This window comes from Crassostrea angulata, chromosome 6, assembly GCF_025612915.1.
Source record: "Crassostrea angulata isolate pt1a10 chromosome 6, ASM2561291v2, whole genome shotgun sequence".
NCBI lineage: Eukaryota > Metazoa > Mollusca > Bivalvia > Ostreida > Ostreidae > Magallana > Magallana angulata.
Window position 1 is genome coordinate 45,222,362 of NC_069116.1, and position 22,724 is coordinate 45,245,085.

General features: G+C 31.5%; 1 protein-coding gene across 5 annotated transcripts in view; it reads right to left on the minus strand.

The window, feature by feature from the left end:
- The window catches only part of LOC128188000 (WD repeat-containing protein 97-like), a 32,413-nt gene extending 14,564 nt beyond the window's left edge, over positions 1–17,849 (minus strand). Inside the window, exons 1-21 of one of the 5 annotated variants that reach the window (XM_052858749.1) lie at positions 17,723–17,849; positions 17,253–17,530; positions 16,947–17,102; positions 16,480–16,596; positions 16,163–16,315; positions 15,763–15,886; positions 15,180–15,342; positions 14,759–14,887; positions 14,413–14,588; positions 14,009–14,110; positions 9,471–9,679; positions 8,628–8,700; positions 7,854–8,036; positions 4,830–4,856; positions 3,499–3,637; positions 3,133–3,239; positions 2,752–2,899; positions 2,098–2,350; positions 1,734–1,794; positions 1,098–1,354; positions 167–196 (exon numbers count right to left, since the gene is read on the minus strand). In XM_052858749.1, coding sequence (XP_052714709.1) covers positions 167–196; positions 1,098–1,354; positions 1,734–1,794; positions 2,098–2,350; positions 2,752–2,899; positions 3,133–3,239; positions 3,499–3,637; positions 4,830–4,856; positions 7,854–8,036; positions 8,628–8,700; positions 9,471–9,679; positions 14,009–14,110; positions 14,413–14,588; positions 14,759–14,887; positions 15,180–15,342; positions 15,763–15,886; positions 16,163–16,315; positions 16,480–16,596; positions 16,947–17,102; positions 17,253–17,522 — 2,877 coding nt within the window. In that variant the 5' untranslated portion in view covers positions 17,523–17,530; positions 17,723–17,849. Of the gene's footprint in view, positions 1–166; positions 197–1,097; positions 1,355–1,733; positions 1,795–2,097; positions 2,351–2,751; positions 2,900–3,132; positions 3,240–3,498; positions 3,638–4,829; positions 4,857–5,680; positions 5,708–6,572; positions 6,621–7,853; positions 8,037–8,627; positions 8,701–9,470; positions 9,680–14,008; positions 14,111–14,412; positions 14,589–14,758; positions 14,888–15,179; positions 15,343–15,762; positions 15,887–16,162; positions 16,316–16,479; positions 16,597–16,946; positions 17,103–17,252; positions 17,531–17,722 lie in introns of all 5 variants that reach the window. The other 4 variants (XM_052858750.1, XM_052858747.1, XM_052858752.1 and 1 more) reach the window with 4 other exon arrangements.
- Positions 17,850–22,724: the final 4,875 nt, after the last annotated feature.

A 22,724-nucleotide genomic window follows, 5' to 3' on the forward strand; every position in this document is an offset into this window, starting at 1 on the left:
ACATACATGTACATATGATTGAATTTATAGCTTGGGCAAATATTTCATGAAAAGACAGTCCAAGAGTATGAAAAAAAATATACATGTACAAACTACAAGTAGTAAACTTGGAGACTGAGGCAAGAGCATAAATGATTAAAATAAAATATGGTAGATTGATTCATACCTGGTTACCTATAGTTTTGGACCATTTACGCTGTTTGGAAAAGCAATACATGTATCAAAAATGAGTACCGGTAAATTAACATGCTGGAAACAGGATCAGAGAGCTTCTTAAGTCAAAATTTGTACACATAGAGTGTCTTGTCATTTTGTGCATATTTAGAACATTGAAAAAATGACATGCTGTTAAAATGTGTCTCTATATTTAATTTCATTGATAGTTACAAATTTCAAGTGTATAAATTTATGATTTCACATCATTTTATGAATGATTGAAATTTGGACTTAAATGTTTCCCTATTCTGAGGCATGATCTCATATCAAAGATTAACACTTTCAGGAATAAAGCTATAAAAAAAAGTTAATTAGATCTGAAATGCCATCATGCTGATATTTGATGCAGTCTAAAACTTTAATATTTAATATCTACCAAGTACTTGTATTTTAGATTTATTTGTTGAATTTGCTTTTGAGACCAAAAAGATGTACTTGTAATCATAAGTGCCTGTATGTAAATTGGGAGATTAAAAAGATAAGATGAAATTTTGTCAGCACATCACTGTAATTTAGTTGATCCTAATACCTACATGTAAATTAATTATCATTATCACAGTTGAGCTGTCACATTTAAATTAACTTGTCTAATAACTACATGTATGAAGTTTAACATACTAGTAGGGTATCTCTAAAAGGGTCAATTAAAACATTCAATGGTCACAGATACTAAATGTTAATCATACAAGGTGTGCTAAAAGGTATCTTTTTATAAACAAATAAATATCAAAGCTCAACAAATTTCAAACAAACTGTAAATAAATAAGTAATTACATTTATAAGCAAATAAATCAAGAATCTTCAACAAACTCAAAACAAACAGTAAAGAACATATTAATTATGTAGAAATAAAATTAAAAAATTTAGAAATTGGTAAATACCTTTTCTTTTTCAATTTCTTCCAGTTGACCATCAGACAGAGATGGTGGCCGCCAGGATTCTTGCGACTTCTCTGGTTGTGGAGGGGGAGGAGGCCAAAGAATTTTGACAAGGACAGAGTTGGGCACAAAGCCACTAGTGGTGGCGCTCTGGTAGGCGGGCATGAGTGGTTCCTCTGCAGCGGTGGCAGGTCTGGAGGCCTTGTTTATTGGAGGGAAGAAACCAGTGGGTTCTCGCTCAGGCTTGAAGGGATTCTCCTCTGTAATGATTAAAACAAAGGCTTGCACAAGCTTACCATATAAGCAAGATATAAGGTGCAATTTTTTTTTGTTTATGTTTTAGCATCAAAATAGGTGCATTTGAATTATGCAACTTAAATTTTATTGCAATTCATTTTTATTGATGACAGCCAGTAAAAAAAGTAGAAAATAATACTTTGCGATAGAATTTTTTGCATTTCAAAGTTTACAAAATTAGCAAAAAGTATCACCCCCCCCCCCCCCCCCCAAAAAAGACCATTTATACTGCAGTTCCTTGCCATCATACATTCTTCAAATTACAAGAATTTATCGTCTTTGTTGCTCTTAATTCAATATTGATTGGACAAAATCTCAAACACATAGTGCAAGCAAACCTACCCTCATCCACTTCACCTCGACTTAAGAAATCTTCCAAAGCATAGGGGTTTTCAGGAGGAAGCTTAAAAGAGATTAAGTAAACAAATAAAATTCAATGATAAATCACCTACCCCATTGACCTGATACATATCTCGATTACAATGCATATGTCAAAGTGATTTGCAAGTCCCAGCTACTGAGTAAGTATTTTACCCTCCATATCTCAAATACTCTGATATCTTGAAGTTTTTGAATAGCCCCCTCTAGGTTGAGATAATGAAGTTTGACTGTACGTTAAGATCTAAAATTCTTCACCAATTAAAAATCATTTTAAAAAATTTTCTGACCATTAAAAAGACATAATTAATATAAAAAAGCCACAGACCTGTGGACGATCCTTGTCGTAATACATCTTGAAGTAGTTGATAAAAGCTTCGCTATTAATTTTGACTTCCTTCTTTTTCTTCTTCTTTCTCTCCATCTCTTCAGTCCTCCTTGCTTTGATCTGACTCTCCTTGATCTGTACCAGCTCCTCTTCTCTCGCTCTTAGTTTGGAGAAGGCTTCCTCTTTTATCTTCTGCTCCCTATGTACCTCTTCTTCCTCCTCTTTTGTCAGAATGTCCTCAAAATGGTTGTATCTTAAATTTTCACAAAAAAGAAAAGATTTGGCAATCAAGAAAACATTTTTGGTGATGAAACTTCCCGAGCCTCAAAGACTATTTCTTATCATATCACTGAGGCTTAGCCTTACACCAGATTCAAACTTATTATTTACATCAAATTCAACAAAGTGGTAGTTAAATTCCGATAAAAAGTCATAAATTTGAATGGTGGTACAAAATGAAATTTTTTATTTCTATTCCAATAAATGTCATAAATTTGAAAGATAGTACACAATGAAATTTTATTTCTATCACTTTACCTTTACTACAGTACTGCTATAAATGTTTAAGTATTGACGCGATTGCTTTTACCCAAATTTTAAACATCAATTTGGGAGTCAATATTTGATGTATCAATAAAAATTGAAGATTCATACTTGAAGGAGGAATGAGATTTTTTGAGGCGGGTGTATTCCCTTTTGGAGAGTTTTTTAATCTGGTTCTCATCTACAGGGAAAGGAGTCTCCGGTTTGGGGTCTGCAAATCTCATTGATACCATCTTGAAAATGTAGGCTTTAGGTAGATCTAAAAATGTAAAAAAAAATTAATCATTCCACATCAAGCTTTTGTTAACTCTCTTTCACAATTTGCATATATTGTGTCGGAATGAAAATGACTGTAACCTCTGTAAAGATTAAGGACATTCGTGTCTTCTAAGAAAATTTGATTACAGTAACCGAAAGGTAAAACTGGAACACCGAAAGAGTAAAAAAACCAAACACTTGTAGATTACAAATCCATTAAAAATTGAGGCTTACAAGCTGTATATGGGATTTTATACAAATGGTGACTGATCCCGACTAGTAGATCCCCTCTCTCACTGCAGAATCCCACACTATAAGGCATCGTCTTCAATTTCAGCAGTCTAAAAAAAGATCATGTAAATTTTTAAACAGTTTCAGGTATACATGTTTACAGGTATAGTATGTGGTAATTAATCAGTTGTGACACTGTGGAATTATGATTATAATAACTGAAATTTATGGGGATCCAATTCTGAGGATTGCTCACTTATTAATGATTCAGAAGAACGTAATTTTGCATCAGTCAAGAATCTATTTACTTTTGTTATAAGGGCAAGTAAATTTAGAAATCACTTCATTTAGTACATGTATATTCTTTACCTGATTAAATTATTAGTTTCATCCCAGATTCGGATCGTTCCATCAAGACTTGAGGAGGCGTACAACTTCATCCTCTGGCAACTTGTTAAGCCAGTGATAGTATCTGTGTGGTCATCATCTGGCTGGTGGTCATAGCGATCTAAAAGATGACAATAAAACAGCTCAAATATAATACAGCTTAAGTACATACTAATGTATCTATACCAACAATTGTCAAATTTATAAATTAAAGGTGACATTTTTTATGCAGATTAAATGAATGTTGAAAACTTATCATTTCAATTTTAAAACTTTGAAGTGTCAACAGCTGTATACAATCTTAATTTGAAATCTTTAAATATATCTTAAGAATTCCAAACAATTTTTCATCTAAAATTTACTTCAGTAAATCATCATAACATGTTTTTTCTGTTGAAAACCAAAAATAATTTTAAAAATTTAGTATGTTGGATTGTTAGTTAACAATTGACTCCAGGATGCAAAAGTCCAGATTAGGTGTTAGAGAACAACAGATCATAAAGGCATATACATGTAATTTTTCCATCAAATATAGCAGACCTCTGATCAGCTTCTGGAATAATGTATACAGGGTCATTTTCATCCCATGTTTTTTTCGCCCTTCTACACTTGCAAATGGTTTCGTTCTGTCTTGAATTTGCCCAGATGCAGTTGTGTTAAAAAAGGTTTTATTTACAAAAATAGATTTTGCCCATGCAGTCTTAAATTAACCCATTGATAACGAGGGGCGAAAGAGCGAATATAAAAAGGGTGCGAATATTTCCCTGTATACAGTATATGCATGTCACTAGGCTGGACAAGCACAAAAATTTATCATGTAAATAAATAAAAACTGTTTATCTTATTTTCAAATATCACTATTCCAGTTAGCCTTTATCCATTTTGCTGCTCCCATATATTTTGTATGAAGACAAGGGTAGTTATAACGATTAAAAAAAAACATGCAGTTAGTTTAAACTATAAACCAATTGAATAAATTTCATGCAAAAATGAACGTAAGTTGTGATAAGATTGTATTTATACATTATGCCTCGTCTGACAAATTATGCTGGTTTATATTTTAACTTTAAACAACTGTCATTTGGATTTAGAAGCAATCAATCATTATATCAGCAATCATTGCTGGTCTGCATTAGTCCCAAACCGTATCATATTTATCATTACATGTAATTAATAATTAACACTGAAGCTTATTACACAATCATAAGCATTAAAAATCTCATATAGAATTCATTCCAATCCTTGTTTGTAATGCTGAATAGGATACTGTTATTTGAGATATGCCGTTCCACAACTCAAGAGGAATAACTCACATTCATCATCATCTTCCTTTAACTCTTCTGCAGAGAGCAGATCAAATATCAAAATTTTTTTCTTACAAATCACAAAACAAAATCAAAACACAGAAATGTAATGAAAAATAAAACAAATAACTCTCTCTCTCTCTCTCTCTCTCTCTCTCTCTCTCAAATTTATGACTAAATATATAGGTACATGTACCAGCAGTTTACAATGCATGCATGCATTAAAAAGGAAATCAATATTAACCAATATATTTTAGAATAACTATTGATTTCACTAATTTATGAAATTGTTTATTCCATAGTATAATAGCGTACGTAGTACATGTACTATAGTTATGGTAAATTCTTATCCTTTGATTAAAGTACCAGTTACATAATACACTATTTCTAATATGCATTCATATGTTCCAACATACATGTATGCACACTAATAATTTGCTTACTTTTAGAAGAAAAAAGAAGAAGCTACTTTAAAAACCATATAATCACCTAATTCTCACTTAATTTGAAAAAAACACACCAATATTTGATCTATATCTACTCAATTCTGAAGTCAGAGCTAGAAGAAGAGGAATTAAATTAATTTAAGAAGAAATAACAGTATAATTATTTAAAGAAAGGTCCTGGAGATTTTTTTTAACGAAACAACCAAAGAAAATCCCCTTGTATGTGTTAATAAAAAAAACTGAGTCATAGAAAAGGAAAGGGAAGTATGCTTGAAACAAAAAAAAGAGAAAGAAATAATTCCTCATAAAATTATCATTAATAGTAAAGAAACAGTCCCCAACTTCTTCAACTATATAGGCAGCGTATAATACAGAGTACAATAGGTAATAAGTATAATCTGTGCTATGAATAACCTGTTTCTCCCTTTGGCATGCTAAAAACTGTTAATGGAATAGACAGTTAAATTCAATAACACTCAAATGGAAATTTGGGAAAATATGAGATTATAATAATGATTCAGAGGTTTTGTGTATAGGGTGTAAATAAATAATTTTCATATTCCTGATGAATCTCAACATATTCATAAGAGATTTAATTACCAGTATGAATCAGAGGCTTTGTGTATAGGGTGTAAATATATAATTTTCATATTAATAAATCTCAACATGTTCATTTGATAAGAATGTCACACATATTTCTACATTAAACAGTTCATAATAATCTTCAAGCAATGATGCAGAAATCAGTTACCAGTAATATTCTGAAAATAAATCTTAGGTGTTGCTCTAATGACAAAGAAATTAATTGCTGATATGATTTGTCAATGAACTTTATTTGTAACGTAACACAGTATTTATTCTGATTTATTGCGCCTTTCAGAATTTTGGTGAATTCAACAGATATAAATAATATGTTGATGCAAGATATTTAAGAAAATGCTTATGGATTTACTAAATTGATTGGATTGTCATACATTATGTATAAAATGCAACATTTTCAAAATAAATACATGTACATACATGTACCATGATCAATTAGATAACAACATTTTCAAAAATTCAATCTTGATTTTCATAATATAGTGGACCAAAAGATTAATTGATATGATTTTAACCAACTTATAACACTCCTATAGTATTTATAACCATTCAATGAGGGTTTTTGGTAAATTAATTGGTGTGCAAAAACTTTAGGTCAAGGAAAATACAGGGTGATCATGCGGTGACTTCACGAGTTACTGGTGACTGAAATTACTGGTGACTGAAATTAACGGTGACTGAACATACTCCAAACCATCTGACTTACTAGAGTGAATTTCTAAACTTTGTTTGCTGTTCATTTCTCCCCCAAACACTAAAATCATTGGATGGAAGAAATTGTGAGATCAAGAGATGACAAGAGTCGATGATCATGATGCCCGGATCCAGAAAATTTTTCCAGGAGAGAAAGATGTTGTGCAACTTTGCCTATATATCTCTTAGTCTCTTATTTTAGATGAGTCATCAAACATTTTTTGGGGATTTGATCATTATGAAGTCAACAATAGTTTTCAATGAAAAGAAAAACTTGGTTTGTAAATAAATGTAACTGTAACCAACAAAAGGTGTACATCAATGGTAAATGATATTATAATTCAAGAAACCCAGCGCAAATATCACAGTCCTCTATGCAGTAAAAAGCTTCTTTATACCAGCTAGCACATGTAGGGGAAGGGGGGGTCTAACTTTCTCCCTTCTTATTATTCTTAACACAATTATACTTATCCATGAAACTTATTAAATTATTAAAAAGGCTTTCTCAATGGTAATTAACTGGTATATCAAGAAGATGGTCTTTTCATTGCATAACTCGCTATGAATTCTGCTTAGAAAGATAAGAATAAAGAAACCCTGGATAAAATGGATTTGTTACCCATAGCAGGTATAAGATCTCCCCACTTTGAACCTACCGTAAAAAGTGGGTACTGAAACACAGCTCATTCAATATCATACAGAATCGTAATCTAATTAAACAGATCATAGAAATTACCACACAAATTATGAATTACTGATAATCTATATACAGGAATTTACGAAAAATGTTCTCAATTAGTTAATCCTCTAAATTTGCTAAATATTGAAACACATAAAATTCCATGTATTTTCATTAATCCATTCTGGTAAGTAGATAAGGAATGAAAAAACTTTCAAAAAACAAGAATGAATGGACTTCATACCAATATAAATATGTATACTATATACAAATACATGTGCATTAATTGTATTGAATTCAAACTAATCACGTCAGTTTCCTGATAAATTTCTCTAATCATATCGAGACTAACGATGAATACACAGACTTTAAGTAAATTGAATTCTAAGTTTTTAGAATACCTTCATTAATTTACAAGTTCATATAAGCAGAATCCCTTAGATAATACACTGTTCAATGATGGGAAATGTCAAATTGAAATCTTCAAAATCAAAGGACCTAAAGTGTTAAAGGCACTTGCACTAACATAAACACAATATGTAACTTATAGCAAAATTGGGCTTGAAATGGCTGTATCAATGTTGGAAAGCAGATACCATGACCAACCAAACTTACTTCTGTCTTTGAGATTATAGATTACGATGTTATAAGTTGCAGTAGCATGGTCCTGGAATGCTACGCAGAGATTGGTCTTCAGCATGGTCATGTGGACTGGTGTGTGTGCACAATAAAACGACATCAGCGGGGCCAGGGCCTCCTCAGCAAAAGGGTACAACCGCCATACTTTGATGATGTTATCTGGAGGAGAGAAAGTGGAATGTAATAATTTTTTCAATACAGTTAACATGAATTATTTTGGCATATTAAAAATTTGGTGGCAGGAATTAATCTTTCATGATCGAAGTTATCATATAACGTTGAATTGGTCTACTTCTGGATGAACTTATTCTTATATTCTGTTCTAAATTAAATGTGAATTGACTTCAAATTGATATTCACAGAAAAATATAATTATTTAAAAAGTAAAAAATCTTTAACAGCCTCTCCCATTCACTTAGGATTTAGGTTTGTCCAAGTCACCAATCTACTGATGTAATTTCAACCTATTACATGCTTAATAAATGCATATATGCGCTACAAGCATGATATATTATGATAAACTTTGTCTGACACCATTAACTTTCACAATTTCAACATATCATATCGCATGGCCTAATTACTATAATGTGTAGATGTGCTACATACATGTACAAGCATGTAAGATTATGATAAACAAATTTGTTGGACACAAATAACAGAATTTCAACATATTGCATGTCTTATAAATTTGTAGAATATATATGTGCTACAAGCATGTAATATCATGATAAACATATTAAACTTATATACCTTTGCCAGCAGAGATGAGTTGATCTTGTTTGGAGTTTGCTTTCATACTGAGCACTCCCTTTACTCCATGAGCCTGAAAAATAGTATTAAATTGCACAAATTAATTTTGTCCTCACTTTGAAACATATCAAGCACCAAGCACTTTTACAAGGAAGTAATTTTGAAAGAAAACTCTATATAACTCTATTGCATGACATCACATTAAGGTGGTAGGAACACTTCCATATTGTGACATACTTCTGTCGAAATAATCTATAAAATCAAGCATAATTTTATAAACATTTTCTTTCCCAAAATTGTTACCTAACAGCGTAGCGCAGTGGGTTGGAACATCGACAACAAATCTGTAAGTCATTTAAATCCTGCTAAGGCTAACTTATAATTTTACTTTTCAAAAATATTTAAAAATATTTTGGTCAAATATTGTAATTATTGATAATTTTAAATGGCGAAAGTACTTTTATTATAATGTACTTTTATCAACATTTATATAATATTAAGAGGTACGTGTCCAAAACCACCTTAAAACCTTAGGCAAAAATTTATGCAGAAATAGACCATTTTACTGCAAAAACAAGATGTTTTAGCAAACTTACACGATTAATTAAGAATTACAAGCACAATATGCTAGGTTCTAAAGAACAATGAAATTCAGAAATATATGTACAGAATAAAATATCAAATGAACTTTGATTTTTAAAAGTTATTTTTTCCTGAGAATTCCTGAGAATTCTTTCGTTATATACAAGTGATCCTTTATTTGCTTCTCAGTTTTCTATTGGAAAAAAGTATACAATGTATATGTACAGTACTTAAGATACAATTTAGAAAAACGCCTCTTACATCAATGCTGAAAATGACTCTCCCATCTTCCCAATCAAAGACACAGATATGGCCATCTTTTCTTCCTCCCAAGAGAATGGTCTTTGCTCTGCTGGTCTGCGAGCCACCACTTCCTATCGTGTTGGTAGCTAGCCCTCGTTTGAATGCAGCCCAGGCATCAGATTTGAAGTCAGGGACATATTCATACACCAGAAGATAGTTACAAGCCTCTGAAGAGCCATGATCAGAAAACCAATTACGGTCTGTTTACCAGGTCATTTTAAGTCACTTTTATCATTCATTTGTATTGGAATTTAATATTTGAGAGACATTTTTCCAAAACAAGGCAATGGACATGTACATTCAGGTTTAAACTATTACAAGAAAGCTATTAAATCTTTAGGAGTAGAGACCATGCATGCAAATTACAGATCCTTACTTTCAACTTTACGAATATCTGCAATCTTTTGTTTAATACATGTATGCACATTAAGATGCATGAATATTTAAATTACATTTTTTATTATGTTTGATTTACATTTTGCATGATGTGACCTGTTTTATTCCAGAAGGAGTTGGGGGATGGGGGATACCTGAGGAGCTGTGATACAAGTAGAGAGTTTTATAGTCATGCATGGCCATGAATGATAATTCTAATAATGAAGGCAAAATAGTCCAGATCTAGAGGCATATGCAATTCAATCATTGCAAACATTTAAAAATTTCCTACATACATTATCATTTATTTATCAATGACTATTCCTTTGGTTATTATTCTTTTAAAAGCAGATTGCATCATTTTTCACAGATTTACCAAACTGTTCGCCCTCTGACAGATGAGGTCATTATCAAATATCAGAACACTGATGCCCATATATAAACCAAATTTGGTTTTAACGATTGGCCTAGTAAGTGTTACAAACAAAATTAAATAAAAGAAATAATATTGGTCTTAACTAAAAGACAAAACTGAGAGTGTGACCATTTCAAAGGGCCTAGCTTAAATTAATTTATGGACAATAGGATGAAAAGCTTTTCAGAGAATTTTGCTTTGACCTTGACCTATAACTAATAAATTTTCTAGGTGGCATGGTACTTTTAATTTAATCTTTATATACCTCTTACAGACAGGCATTTTTGTTCAACCGAGCAAAATTTCATTTTGCAAATGGGAAATAATCTACAGGATGAAACTGATTATAAAGAAATCTGCTATAACTTTCACACTGACTTGCTTCAAAGTCACTGCACACCATTAACACAAAAGGTCTGTTAATGTGAAGTAGATCGAGCCAAATAGGGTTAAATGGAGAGTATATGTTAATATGCTCTAACAATAAAAGGGTTTTTGTGTGATCCAATATGACCTTGACATACAATCATCATTCAAGGTTACTGCATATTTTTTTATCATAAGCTCCATGTTGGTAAATTAAAGGTCAGATTGGAACAAAGGGAAAGAAGATATGCTCCAGACAAGGATTGTTCATATAATTCCGCTATAACCTTCACATTTGACCTTGAAACTTGGTTCAATGTCATTGCACACCCTCTACTCGAAAGCTTTGTTCATGTGAAGTAGGAGCCAAATAGGTCTAAGTGGAAAGCGTATATATGCTCTTAAAATTAAAGGATTTTTGTATGATCTGATATGACCTTGACAATTGACCTACAAACTTCATTTAGAGTGAATGCACACCCTTTGACCAAAGGCACTCTGTGAGTAAAGAATGAGCCAGATTGGACCATATAGATATTTGCTCAAGACACGGATTTTCATATAATTCTGCTATGACCTTAACCTTAGACCTAGAAAATATGGTTCAAGATCACCTCACACATTTACCCAAAGGCACTCTGTTAGTGAATTACGTATAAGCCAGACTGGGCCAAGGGGAGAGAACATATGATCTGGACAAGAGATCTCAGATGGACAGAAATGGAGGGACAAATGGACAGATGGATTGATCACTATAGGAAACCAGCAGAGCGGAGTCCTAATTAAGAGGGCTAATGATAGTCAAGGTCATTCTTAGACAATATTAATCTTAAAATGAAAACTTCTTTAATCTTTATACTCTATAAAGATCCGAAATGTAGGTATAGTTGATATTCACATTTCAAAGCTAAAATTAATGGATTTTTCTGTACAAAATAATAAATCAAGGCCAAAAATATGTGTTGACCTTTAAATTTAAGGTTAATATGATGGGTACATCATTTGTTGACATTTACCAGCCTCCTTGAGTTAATTAACGACTGTCACCTAAATGACAGACAACAAAATAGATCAGCAATAGGTCATAATCAGGTACTTAAAATTTAAAAAAAAAACACGTACCGAGTCGCATAATTAATTTTTAGCGATAATATATAGGACAAAATGGGATTTTTTAAATGTACATCACCAGGAATTCTCCATCTGGTATTAACTGATACTCCAGTGATCTTTTCTTGACATTTATACTTCGATTATCCCTAATTATAAATGTATTCTATGACGTTATAATGGCAATTAAAATACATGCTGGGTGATCTTAGATGACTTAATTTACCGTTAATAACAGCCTCACCATGGTCTATAACTCAGACAAATTGTTTACACTTAATTATCATGTACTGGATTACACTATATTAATTACATCTATGTTGGTATGTGACAGTCTAAGTTTAATAATGTTAATTAATCTACAGGTATATTATGTGAACAAACAAAATCATTTACAAAGATTAGGTTCAACTAATTACAGTATATAAGTGTTTGGACATTTCAAAGTGCATGCATGTAAATTAATTAATTAAGGCGTTTTCTTGTTATTATAAATAAGACATAGGATATGTATATATTTACAATTTTTTTAAACTATCAGAATATGTAAATGCACTTTATATTTAGAGAGACTGATACATTTCTGAATATGATATCTGTGTTATCAAATATAATGATATCGATTTAAGGCAAATGAATTTTAAAAAATTGATATTTTAATTTTCTCAAAAAGTGTCATACTAAATCAACATTTTATTATGACAGTGTCTAAAAAACAAAAAAGAAATTGAGATATATCTATGTTGAAGGAAATTATATAGAACCATATGTTCCTCCTTTAAACCATCTCAATAGCACATGATTCCTATTTAAAGAGGCTGGATTATCAACAAATTAACAATTAGTCCACCTTAAATTTTTACATGATTATTCATGATTTTTTTTAAGCATAAATTGTAGATGTACAAACTGTTATATAACCAAGTAAACTCCATACAATTTAGCTTAAAAATTTGAGCAATCTCCTAAACCATTATATTGAATTTTAAAATAGCCTAAAAATGCCTACGACTAGCTGTTGACTCTATGAGTGGCGGCCCTCTTTTAATGAATAAAGGTAGATTTTTCTTTTTAATTATTTGTACAATAACATGGCCATGCATCCCTCTCAGTTGAAGTATAGATAAATCGATCAACCTTATATATATTCTCAAGCTTCCACATATAAGAATGATAAATATTTTAGCTATACTGGTATATATAAATTCATGTACATGTATGACAAAGTGACTGTACGTATAAAAAGTGCATGCATATGGTCATGGTGCAGTGAATTGTTTCATTTAATCTTATGTTTATTATACTAGCTAGCTATGAATCACATGCAATCAAATATAAAATAATTATTATCAAATTAATATGTAAATCCTCTATGACTATGCTAGGTTTTAAAGGGAATAAAAACTGTGGAATATTAGAAAAAGGACACATATTATAAATACATCATGGCAGATTAAAAAGGTGTTGCAATCTGGCACTTCAGAAACATGTGACTGTGTTCTTAGTAGTAAAAACATGTCAGTTTTGGGATGGAGAAAAAAAAAACAGGGGGGAAATGAACGTCACTTTTCTTCCCACAAAATGAAGTCATATATGTGTGCAATCAACAATTTAATATTCCCATAATCATGTATCAATGTAATACAAGGTAGATCTATGGGGGGGGGGGGGGGGTTGAAGGTTTAATTTCACTTATGCTGTTGGCTTTTTTTTTAATAAATGCACAAACTTTGTGATTATATATAGCCTTCAGCAATTCATAAAAAAAAACCCAAAAAACAAACCAGTTCAGTTAGTGAAAAATTTTCAAATGTAAATTTCCAGGTTTATATAATAGATTTAACACCATCAATTCATCATGAATTCAAATGAGCAGTTTACATGTATTGTGGGAAGAAAAGTTTTTGGTTCACGGTGAAATCTAACTAACATTGGGCTACATTCAAAACATGCCAGTTAGATCGAGTGAAAAATTGCATTAGAACTCTATTAAATGAAAATAATATTAATACAAGTTCATGTCTACTAATAAGCTAAAATATTAAAAAGTGCATTTTAAACATTAGCATGCAATAGTATTAACTAAACTCTCCAATAATTAATTATTAACAAATTATGAATAAAATATCACATAATTGTTGATTATGACAAAATAAAAATTACATTACTCTGCACATTTCCGGTACATATAATTATTTAATAGCAACTTTTGTGCACATTTGACACTCACCCCTTGGGTTTTGAATTTTCCAAGTTTTTTCAATTGACATTGGATTAGTCTTTGTTGAGCACTTCAAAATATCTCCATTGTTTAAAACCACAAACAACTTTTCTGAAAAAAAAAATGATATGTAATTTGTCATCATTTAATTAATAAATTTTTTTTTTCAATTTACATCTGTTTCATTTCCCGATAACCAAAGAAAGATAACTCTTGACACTACATTATCAATAATGGACAATTGAGGAAAATTGCAAAAAAGTAGTTCATGTTACTTGATTACTAAAGAAAAATTTAATTATTTTCTTTAAAGAAAAAGAACAACTTAATTGTATACATTTAGATCATATCATGTCTCATAAAACAATTACACATGTATATATTTTTATAAGTAAAAGAAAGGAGATCCATACCCTCGTTGATGGCATATGCTGCGTCCACGATTCCTTTGGCCGGATCGAGAAGAAGGGTTGATAGAACCTCCCCATTGGGAGGAGTGATCAGACGCACACTGCTGTCACGACTGACCACCAGGGAGCGGATTTGGTGGTTGGGGTGACTCGTCTGTTTGATTGCGACCACTCTTTGTCTGCATTGAAAGTTTTTTAAGACTTAGTATACACACATAGATTAATTGACAAATAGACTAATGATCAATATGGATCAATTTAGACTGATAGGTGAGAGTTTCAATGATTCTGTGGTTAAAAGAATACGATGGACTGTAAGACAAGGGACTAAAACAGGTAAATTACTAACCCAATCGAAGTGTGTATACTGAACAGGTGCTGAATTCTCCAGAGGTCCACGGTCTTCCCAGAGTATGTGAAAAACACAAAATAGTTCAACTCAGTGGCCATTCCAACAGCTGGGGCATCTAGTTTGGCTCTGTCATCATAAATAGGGAAATAGAATTTCCATTAGATATAAATAATCTTAAGTAAAGCATCTTTAACTCAGAGAGAGAGAGAGAGAGAGAGAGAGTATAAGTATATAAATACAAGTTCTGAAATTGGTTTACATGTATCAATTAAGCAGCGTTATAAAATTAATCCAATCCACTTACTAGCAAATCTTAAATTATATAAAGATCAGGTCTATCAAATTTAGCTTGCTTAATTCTGCTCAGAATGAGTATAATTTGAACAATGAACATATACACCTGTGCCTTATAACTCACCTGTCCACCTCATCACAAGAATCCAAGTTCCAGACCCTGACAGTAGAATCATGGCTGGCAGAGACAATGGCAGGACCGTCTGGGTACACAGACAACACTGAAATGGCTCTTGTGTGTCCAACAAACACCATTTTAAGATACCAGTCATTGTCCCAAACTTTGACTGCAAATGATCAATGATAGGTTATATGTCACATTTTCTGTTCATGCAATATCTCCAAAAATGAAAATCAATTAACTGAACAGCTATGGTTTCTTTGTCCACATTTATATGTCGACTGACTGCATTGAATACTTGATTTTGCAACATTTTAATACTGTAAATTCCTTATTTTGCATGAGTACCTAATTCTGTGATTCCAGTGTTTTGTATCAAATTGCGAGAATATAAAATTGCTAGCATAAATTTTTTGCTATGATTTCCTAAAGTTAAAAACTGTCTAAAAAATAAAAGCAAGATTATAATAACTGCGAGGGTTGCTTCTCGTGATTTTAATCAGATATTAATTCCTGGCGGTTAATTTGGTATCTACAGTAGTAAAAAAATTGGTAGTAATTACAGCCTATGGTTGAAAATACATACTGGATCCATCCTTAGCACCAGTGATCAAGTATTTCAAAGGATTGAAAAATGTCAATCCTGTAATTATGCGTTCATGAAGGTCTTTCTTCATAGTCAGCTGATTTCCCATAAAAACATTGTAAACCTGAAAATCAGATTCAAAGTTGTATTTATTTAAATAATTCTTAATTAACAATTGAAATTTCACTATCTGTTTTGACATATGTGATAAAATGTAAAAGATGATCATCTAAACCATATGCTGATCAAAAAGTCTTTTAATTTGATTTTCAAAATATACATTCAAAATATATTTTATCTAGCACTAGTTTTGACATGTTGAAACCGAGAATCTGAAATGATATAATAATTATATATAGTTATTATAATGGTTCAGCAATCATTTAGTGTGTGCACTTACTGCGACATCTTTGCCATGTGATAGATAACAGCGCTGCTGACGACTCGCTGTTTCCTCCAAAACAAGATGGGAGAAGGCATTGTCAGCTGTGAATATGATTTTGTTCATCTTTCTGGGTATCAGATGCCTTGCCCCATATCGGAATGCCCAGCACTAGAAAAAAAAATTGTATATTTGTATACGTTTCTGGATAAATTATACCTATATATTTATTTTTTTTTGTTTTCTTGATTCAATTTATCTTTATTTCCTCTAAAGAATTATAGATGTTATGAAACAGAAAGATCTTATAAATATAATAATACTAGTATACATACCACAAAATAACCTGGACCAAATGTTATAAACTCCATGGTGTTGTGGTTGTACTTTGCCAAGTTTATTTTGCAAGGGTTTCTTGCTTGAGAAATAATTTCAAACTCTGTGTTCATCAGCTAAAGATAAAATGTAGTAAATACATGTATAATCAAATTAATTAATATATTTTTCTAAATTTTATTTTTTACATGAAATTTAGTGGGGTGATTTATAGTCAAACCTAACTTTTAATTGCTCTGATTTTGGCGTTTCATTTCACACATATCTTAAAAAAGTGAGAAATTCAAGTTTAATTTTAGTTTTATATGATCCAAAATTTAAAAAAAATGCAGAATGAACTGTTGGAGGATTAATGATAGTGATTAATCTGCAAAAAATGAAAATCTTGAATCTGCTCTAATAATTTGATCGATCTGCTTTAAATCAAAAATAAGCATTTGTCAACTTTCTTTTTGAATGCACTTACAAAAAGTTCGTCATCCCCTTTTGTGTATCCAACAAATTGATTGGAATGTGAACAATAGATGATGGTGTCCATAGTTTCCTCTGGAGTAAATGTTGCCTTTTTCCTCCCATCTTCATGAAAAATGCTTACATTCCCGCCATCTGTTGTCATGTACTCCTTTTACAGAGAGCAAGTTTACAAATAAAGATAAATTATCAACCATAAAGTGTCTAAATCATTAGAAATATAAAACTATAGAAAGTATAAAGTGAAATCATCCCAAAGTTGCTATTGATTTCTTTTAATGATTGATAAATATTTATTTACCTTTCGGTCTTTCATAAAAGCAACAGATTTAATTGAGTGGTCATGATTGAGTTTTCGCAAATGATGAATTCCATGTGAAACAACTTTGTTCTTCAAGTCTGAATCCTTTACAGCTTCTACTGTTTTCTTGACGGACCTTCTCAACAAGTCCCAGTGTCCTAGCGCCTTCCGTTTTTCCTCTGTTTTGCGACGTTCAATGAGTATGGTTAGTTGTTTACTTATTGGTTCCTCTTCCTCTAAGGGATCACTCAAAAGGCGACTGATCTCCATTTTCAAACCTAATCAAAAACAGGAAAATTTCATATTTTTAATTGTTTTCATTTGTGTAACGTTATGTGTGTCAATGATAATGCACACATAACATTATCATCATAACAATAAAAAAAATCAACATCTACATCGGAAAATGGGTGCAGTATTATCATCAAATCGTGTTCAAAAACTTAAATTTCTGTTTAATATATGAGTACCTTATTTCTACTTCGTGTAAATCATCGATGAATGTTTAATCCGCACAAAATACAGGCGCCATATTGTTGATAGTCACCATGGAGTAATCGGAACTTCTCGAGTGTCTTCTTTATCCTCTATAAAGACAACCCACCTCTTAATTCTGTTTTAAACTGGGTCATTAAAACGTTTTGTTGTTGTAATTCCGTCCCTCATTCAATTTACCCCGGTCAATCTGTCTCTAATGTGTATTGCGGTCGTTAACGAAAGCAAGTTAGGCTGCACACAGTGAGACCCACTACGAGCTTACAATTCTTGTTAACAAAGCTGCTGTTTACGTTTTGAGTGTTAAACTAAAAATTCCAGTTTAAACCTAAATGAATGCGTTAAACCAGAGTTATTTAACGTTATGTCTCTGGTAACACCAGAGAGATGAATAACATGTAAAACAGGACACTAGCCTTGTTTACATGACAAATAATTGCGAGCCATGTATCTTCCTTAAACTCTACGACATTCTCTCAAATTTCTTTTTTTTTTTCATCAGAAATGCACTCCTAAAGCATTGTAAATTAAAACAGAAAAATAGAATTTGACTAAAATCGTGACCTTGCCCCTTTAACATGTAGTGTACAGAAGTTTTGATTTGACAGGTGAAAAGGCACTTGACTTTCAGACGGAGTCTAAAGTTTTCAAATGAGGAGGTTAAACTTTCGAAATCATTACGCTACGTCAGATCTACAAAGGTGATATTCTTTTTAAGTCTTGTCGCCAATTCTTTTTAACATGTATATAAACGATCTAGAAAATCATTTTATTAGTAATAATTGTCAGCCCGTCGAACTGAGAGAGTTAAACCTGTTTGTTTTAATGTTTGCAGACGACACCGTTATATTCGCAAATTCACCAGATGAGCTCCAAACTACTCTAAATTCCTTACACGAATATGTCACTATATGGAACTTAACTGTTAATACCGATAAAACCAAAACATTAGTATTTAGAAAAGGAGGAGCCATAAATCATTCCTGGACATACAACAATGAACTTTTGGAAAATGTTGATTCCTTTAATTATTTAGGATTGTGTTTGAATTATAACGGCAAATTTAATACAACTCAAAAGAAACTAGCAGACCAGGGCAGAAAAGCACTTTTTGGATTAAACCGAAATCTTCAGAAATTTGAATTTAACGCAGAAACCCGGTGTCAACTATTCGATATATATGTTGGAAGTGTAATTTCATATGGAAGTGAGATCTGGGGTTTTCATAAATCACCAGAAATTGAACGTTTACATCTTTCATTTTGTAAGAATGTTCTTGGTGTTAGACGTAATGTGTGTAATTATATGATTTATAGTGAATTAGGTCGACGTCCGCTTATTTTACAAAGAAAATTGAAAATTATGAAATACTGGTGTAAATTACTAGAAACAGAAAATTGTATTTTAAAATCGTCTTATAATTACTTACGAAATAGTGCTGAGAATTGTGCAGCCTCTAGTGTCAATTGGGCAAGAGATGTCAAAAATGAATTGTTTCATGTGGGTCTAGGAGAATTCTGGATTGGACAGCAGTCACTTATTCCTTGCCAGTTTTTACATATATATGAGAATAGAATTTTTGATATTTACATGCAAGAAAGCAATGCCTTTATGGAAAATTCTTCAAAGTGTATTTTATACAGATATCTTGCAAAATACAATTCTTCGAAAATCCAATCATACCTAACAAAACCAATCCATAATAATCTTAAGACACATATTTCTCGCATAAGACTGTCTTCACATTGTTTAAATATTGAAACAGGAAGATACCAAGGTAAAAACAGGCAGGCTAGATTATGTGATGTTTGTGATACTCAACAAATCGAAGACGAGTTTCATTTTATTCTTCAATGTCAAAAATATTACAATTTACGAAAAAAATATATAAGCGAGTACTATTTCAAGTCTCCAAGTACATTTAAATTACTTCAGTTGTTGGGCTCTGATCACGTATCTACCTTGGTTGGTCTTGCCAAATATATTAAATGTGCTTTGTTGGTCCGAGATAACTGACTGTCAGAATGCACGAAAATCATCTAGTGTGTTTGGGAGAAGTGTTCTCTTGTGTGTTGGCGTGTGTTTGAGATTTATACTGTGCCTTAGATATGTGTGACGCTTGTTCACTTTTAAATCACTGTATTTTCAATTAGTATATAATTGGTGCATTTAATTTGTTGTGGAACTGTGGAACTGTGGAACACTTGACGAGGGGTTTCACCCCCCATTTTAGACTCCAAGGAGTCTGTTTGTATTGTAATGTATTGTATGGATTGTTGTAAACTGATGGGCTGTATTGCCTAAGGTTAAATTTATGAATAAATAATATAATATTACGTATCTCCAAATTGCTGTCTGGACGTCTTTAAGACACTATTTTAATTTGTTTATTACTTCAAATATCAAAACGTCACAAAAACACATGCATTTGTTTACACAAAATTAAAGAATGATTTGGATTATAGGGAAAAGTGGAGAAAAATTATGGTATTCTTTATATGTATAGTAAACCATAAAGCCATGTGTTACAATTATAAGATCTTTATAATAAGGGTGCATACAAATTCATAGTTCTTAATGTGACGTCACAAAGCGCTAATATTATATGTAACGTTATAGCAGAATTGATTATGAGTCATGATATAAGATAATCATTAATACGGGAAAATGATTTTCTGCATACAAATAAAAAAAAAATACAAATTACGGGAAACAGTTTTTATCTGACACATAATATAATTATTAGGCATTTAAAACAGGATTATATATGAATTTGTTAATAAACAGTTTTTCTTTTGTTTCACGTTCTTTTTCTGTGGTATCTGTATTATTACTCAGAAATTTGTAAAAGGGGAAAACGTGCGTACTATAATTTGCGGGCCAAATTAATGAATGCTAATTAATCACTAACTGATCAATGGTTTATTCTAATTGCTGTAAAATACAATTTTATGGAAATCAAAATAGTTGTAAATAAATGGTTTTATATAAATTTTGTTCATTAAAGACCATTCTATGAGATCGAAAATATTTACGACTTTGTCGTAAGTTCTTTTGTATAATGCAACCCAGATCTGCTGTCGGTGTACGGTCATCCTGTGTCTCCTGTCTGACCAATATACGTGTCATTTTCACCGCAACCAACTTATGATATACATGTAAATATGGATGTCAAACTGGCGATTCATTGGTGTATGAGTGCTAGCATTTATTAATATCATTACTGAAGGGATTAAGTTGTTAAAAGATTCATTGTAACTTTTAGTCGATATAACGGATTAACTTTGTAACTTTTATTAAATGTTTATTAATTCTTATTTTGCAATTTGACTTCCTGATCTTGTCATCCTGGATTATATAATGCGTACTCTACAGTGACCCCAATTTTCGGTCCCGGCTCAAATCACTAGGCTCCTCAAATTCAACTTGTTCTTGGCTGATCTTCTTGTAACACTTTTTTTCCCAAAACCGTGAGTATATTTTCGTTCTATATTAAATTATAGCGTAATTTTCATGATTAAATTTTTGACATTTTGTGATTTAATGAACCTGATTAAAAATTATAAGAAGAGCTAGTAAGACAGAAAAACTGTGAGATACATTGAACAAATGGGACCAAATCAGAATTTTTGAAGAAAAAAAAATCATTTGCAAAGTTTGATAATTTTAAACAAAGTCAATTAACGCAATTAAATCTTTAATTTGTAAGTGAGTTTTGTTGTTACGACAGTTTTGTTCACACTTATCACAATTTGATAAAAATGTATAAATTATGAATTTTGGAATTTATTTTAGTTACATGTAATATGTATATCTATTTTTTTTTTTTTGGAGATCGTATGCGAATGTAGTGCCTAACATGTATATACAGCAGTTTTTGATGACGCAGTTCGCAAAAAAGTAAATCTGGAAGCATGCAATTCCGGTACTGGCTGATTTAAACTGTATTGTATGGAGACCGCTCTTTAAAGAAAAAAAAAGGTTAAATGAATAAATTTAATTTGATAATTGGAAAATTCATTATTCACATGTAAGGTGGCATATGCCACCTTCATGTGGTGTCGTATCATCTATCAAAATAATCAATAAAATCAAATATGATTTTATAAATACATGTACTTTCTTTCCCATTGTAGTTATCTTACTGAGTAGCGCAGTGGGTTAGAGGATTTTATTACGGACCTACACGTCATGAATTCGAATCCCACCGGGGATTTTAAAATTTTTACTATGCCAACATTTTCTAAAACTTATTTTTTTTTAGTTAAAAATTGTGAAAGAAAATTCTAAACCTGTGAAAATATTTCAATTTTAATGTACTCTAATTCACATTAATATCGACAGATGTTCAATTCCATATTAAGGTACTTCACTACACCGAGACTTATACTTTTTAAGACACTACGTCACAAGATGGCGATTTACATGTTTTGTTAAACTGTTTGTATCAATCTATTCAGATGTATACCGTCATAGCTCAGTGGTTAAAGTATCAGGCTTGTGAACTGCAGGTCATGAGTTCGAATCCACCTGGGGCTTTTGTTCATGTTTACTGAATGAAATTTTTGAAAATATCATTTTTTATCTAAAATTGCACATTTTTTCGCCTATTTGACATATATGCTTCTTATCCATGATGCTTTTATCAAAATCAAGCAATTTTCTGCTGATTTGAGAAAATATTTCAAGGTGTAGTGAGGCACCTTAATTAATTAAGGGGATGGGAGGGTGACTTTGAATTTCTCTCAAGTTGGGATACATAAATCGCATGAGTTAATTTTCCCCTTTATTTATTTCACTTAGTTTTGCATTAAAGCGAGTATAATTACTTACTGTATATATGTCTAAAATGAAATATGTATGTATTTATCATTCCAACACAATATTTAGGAAATTTTCTTCAACTCAGAAATTGAAAAGTCTCCAAGGTGTTTGGGCCCTTGGACTTAGGAACGATAACTTCTACCGGAGGAACTT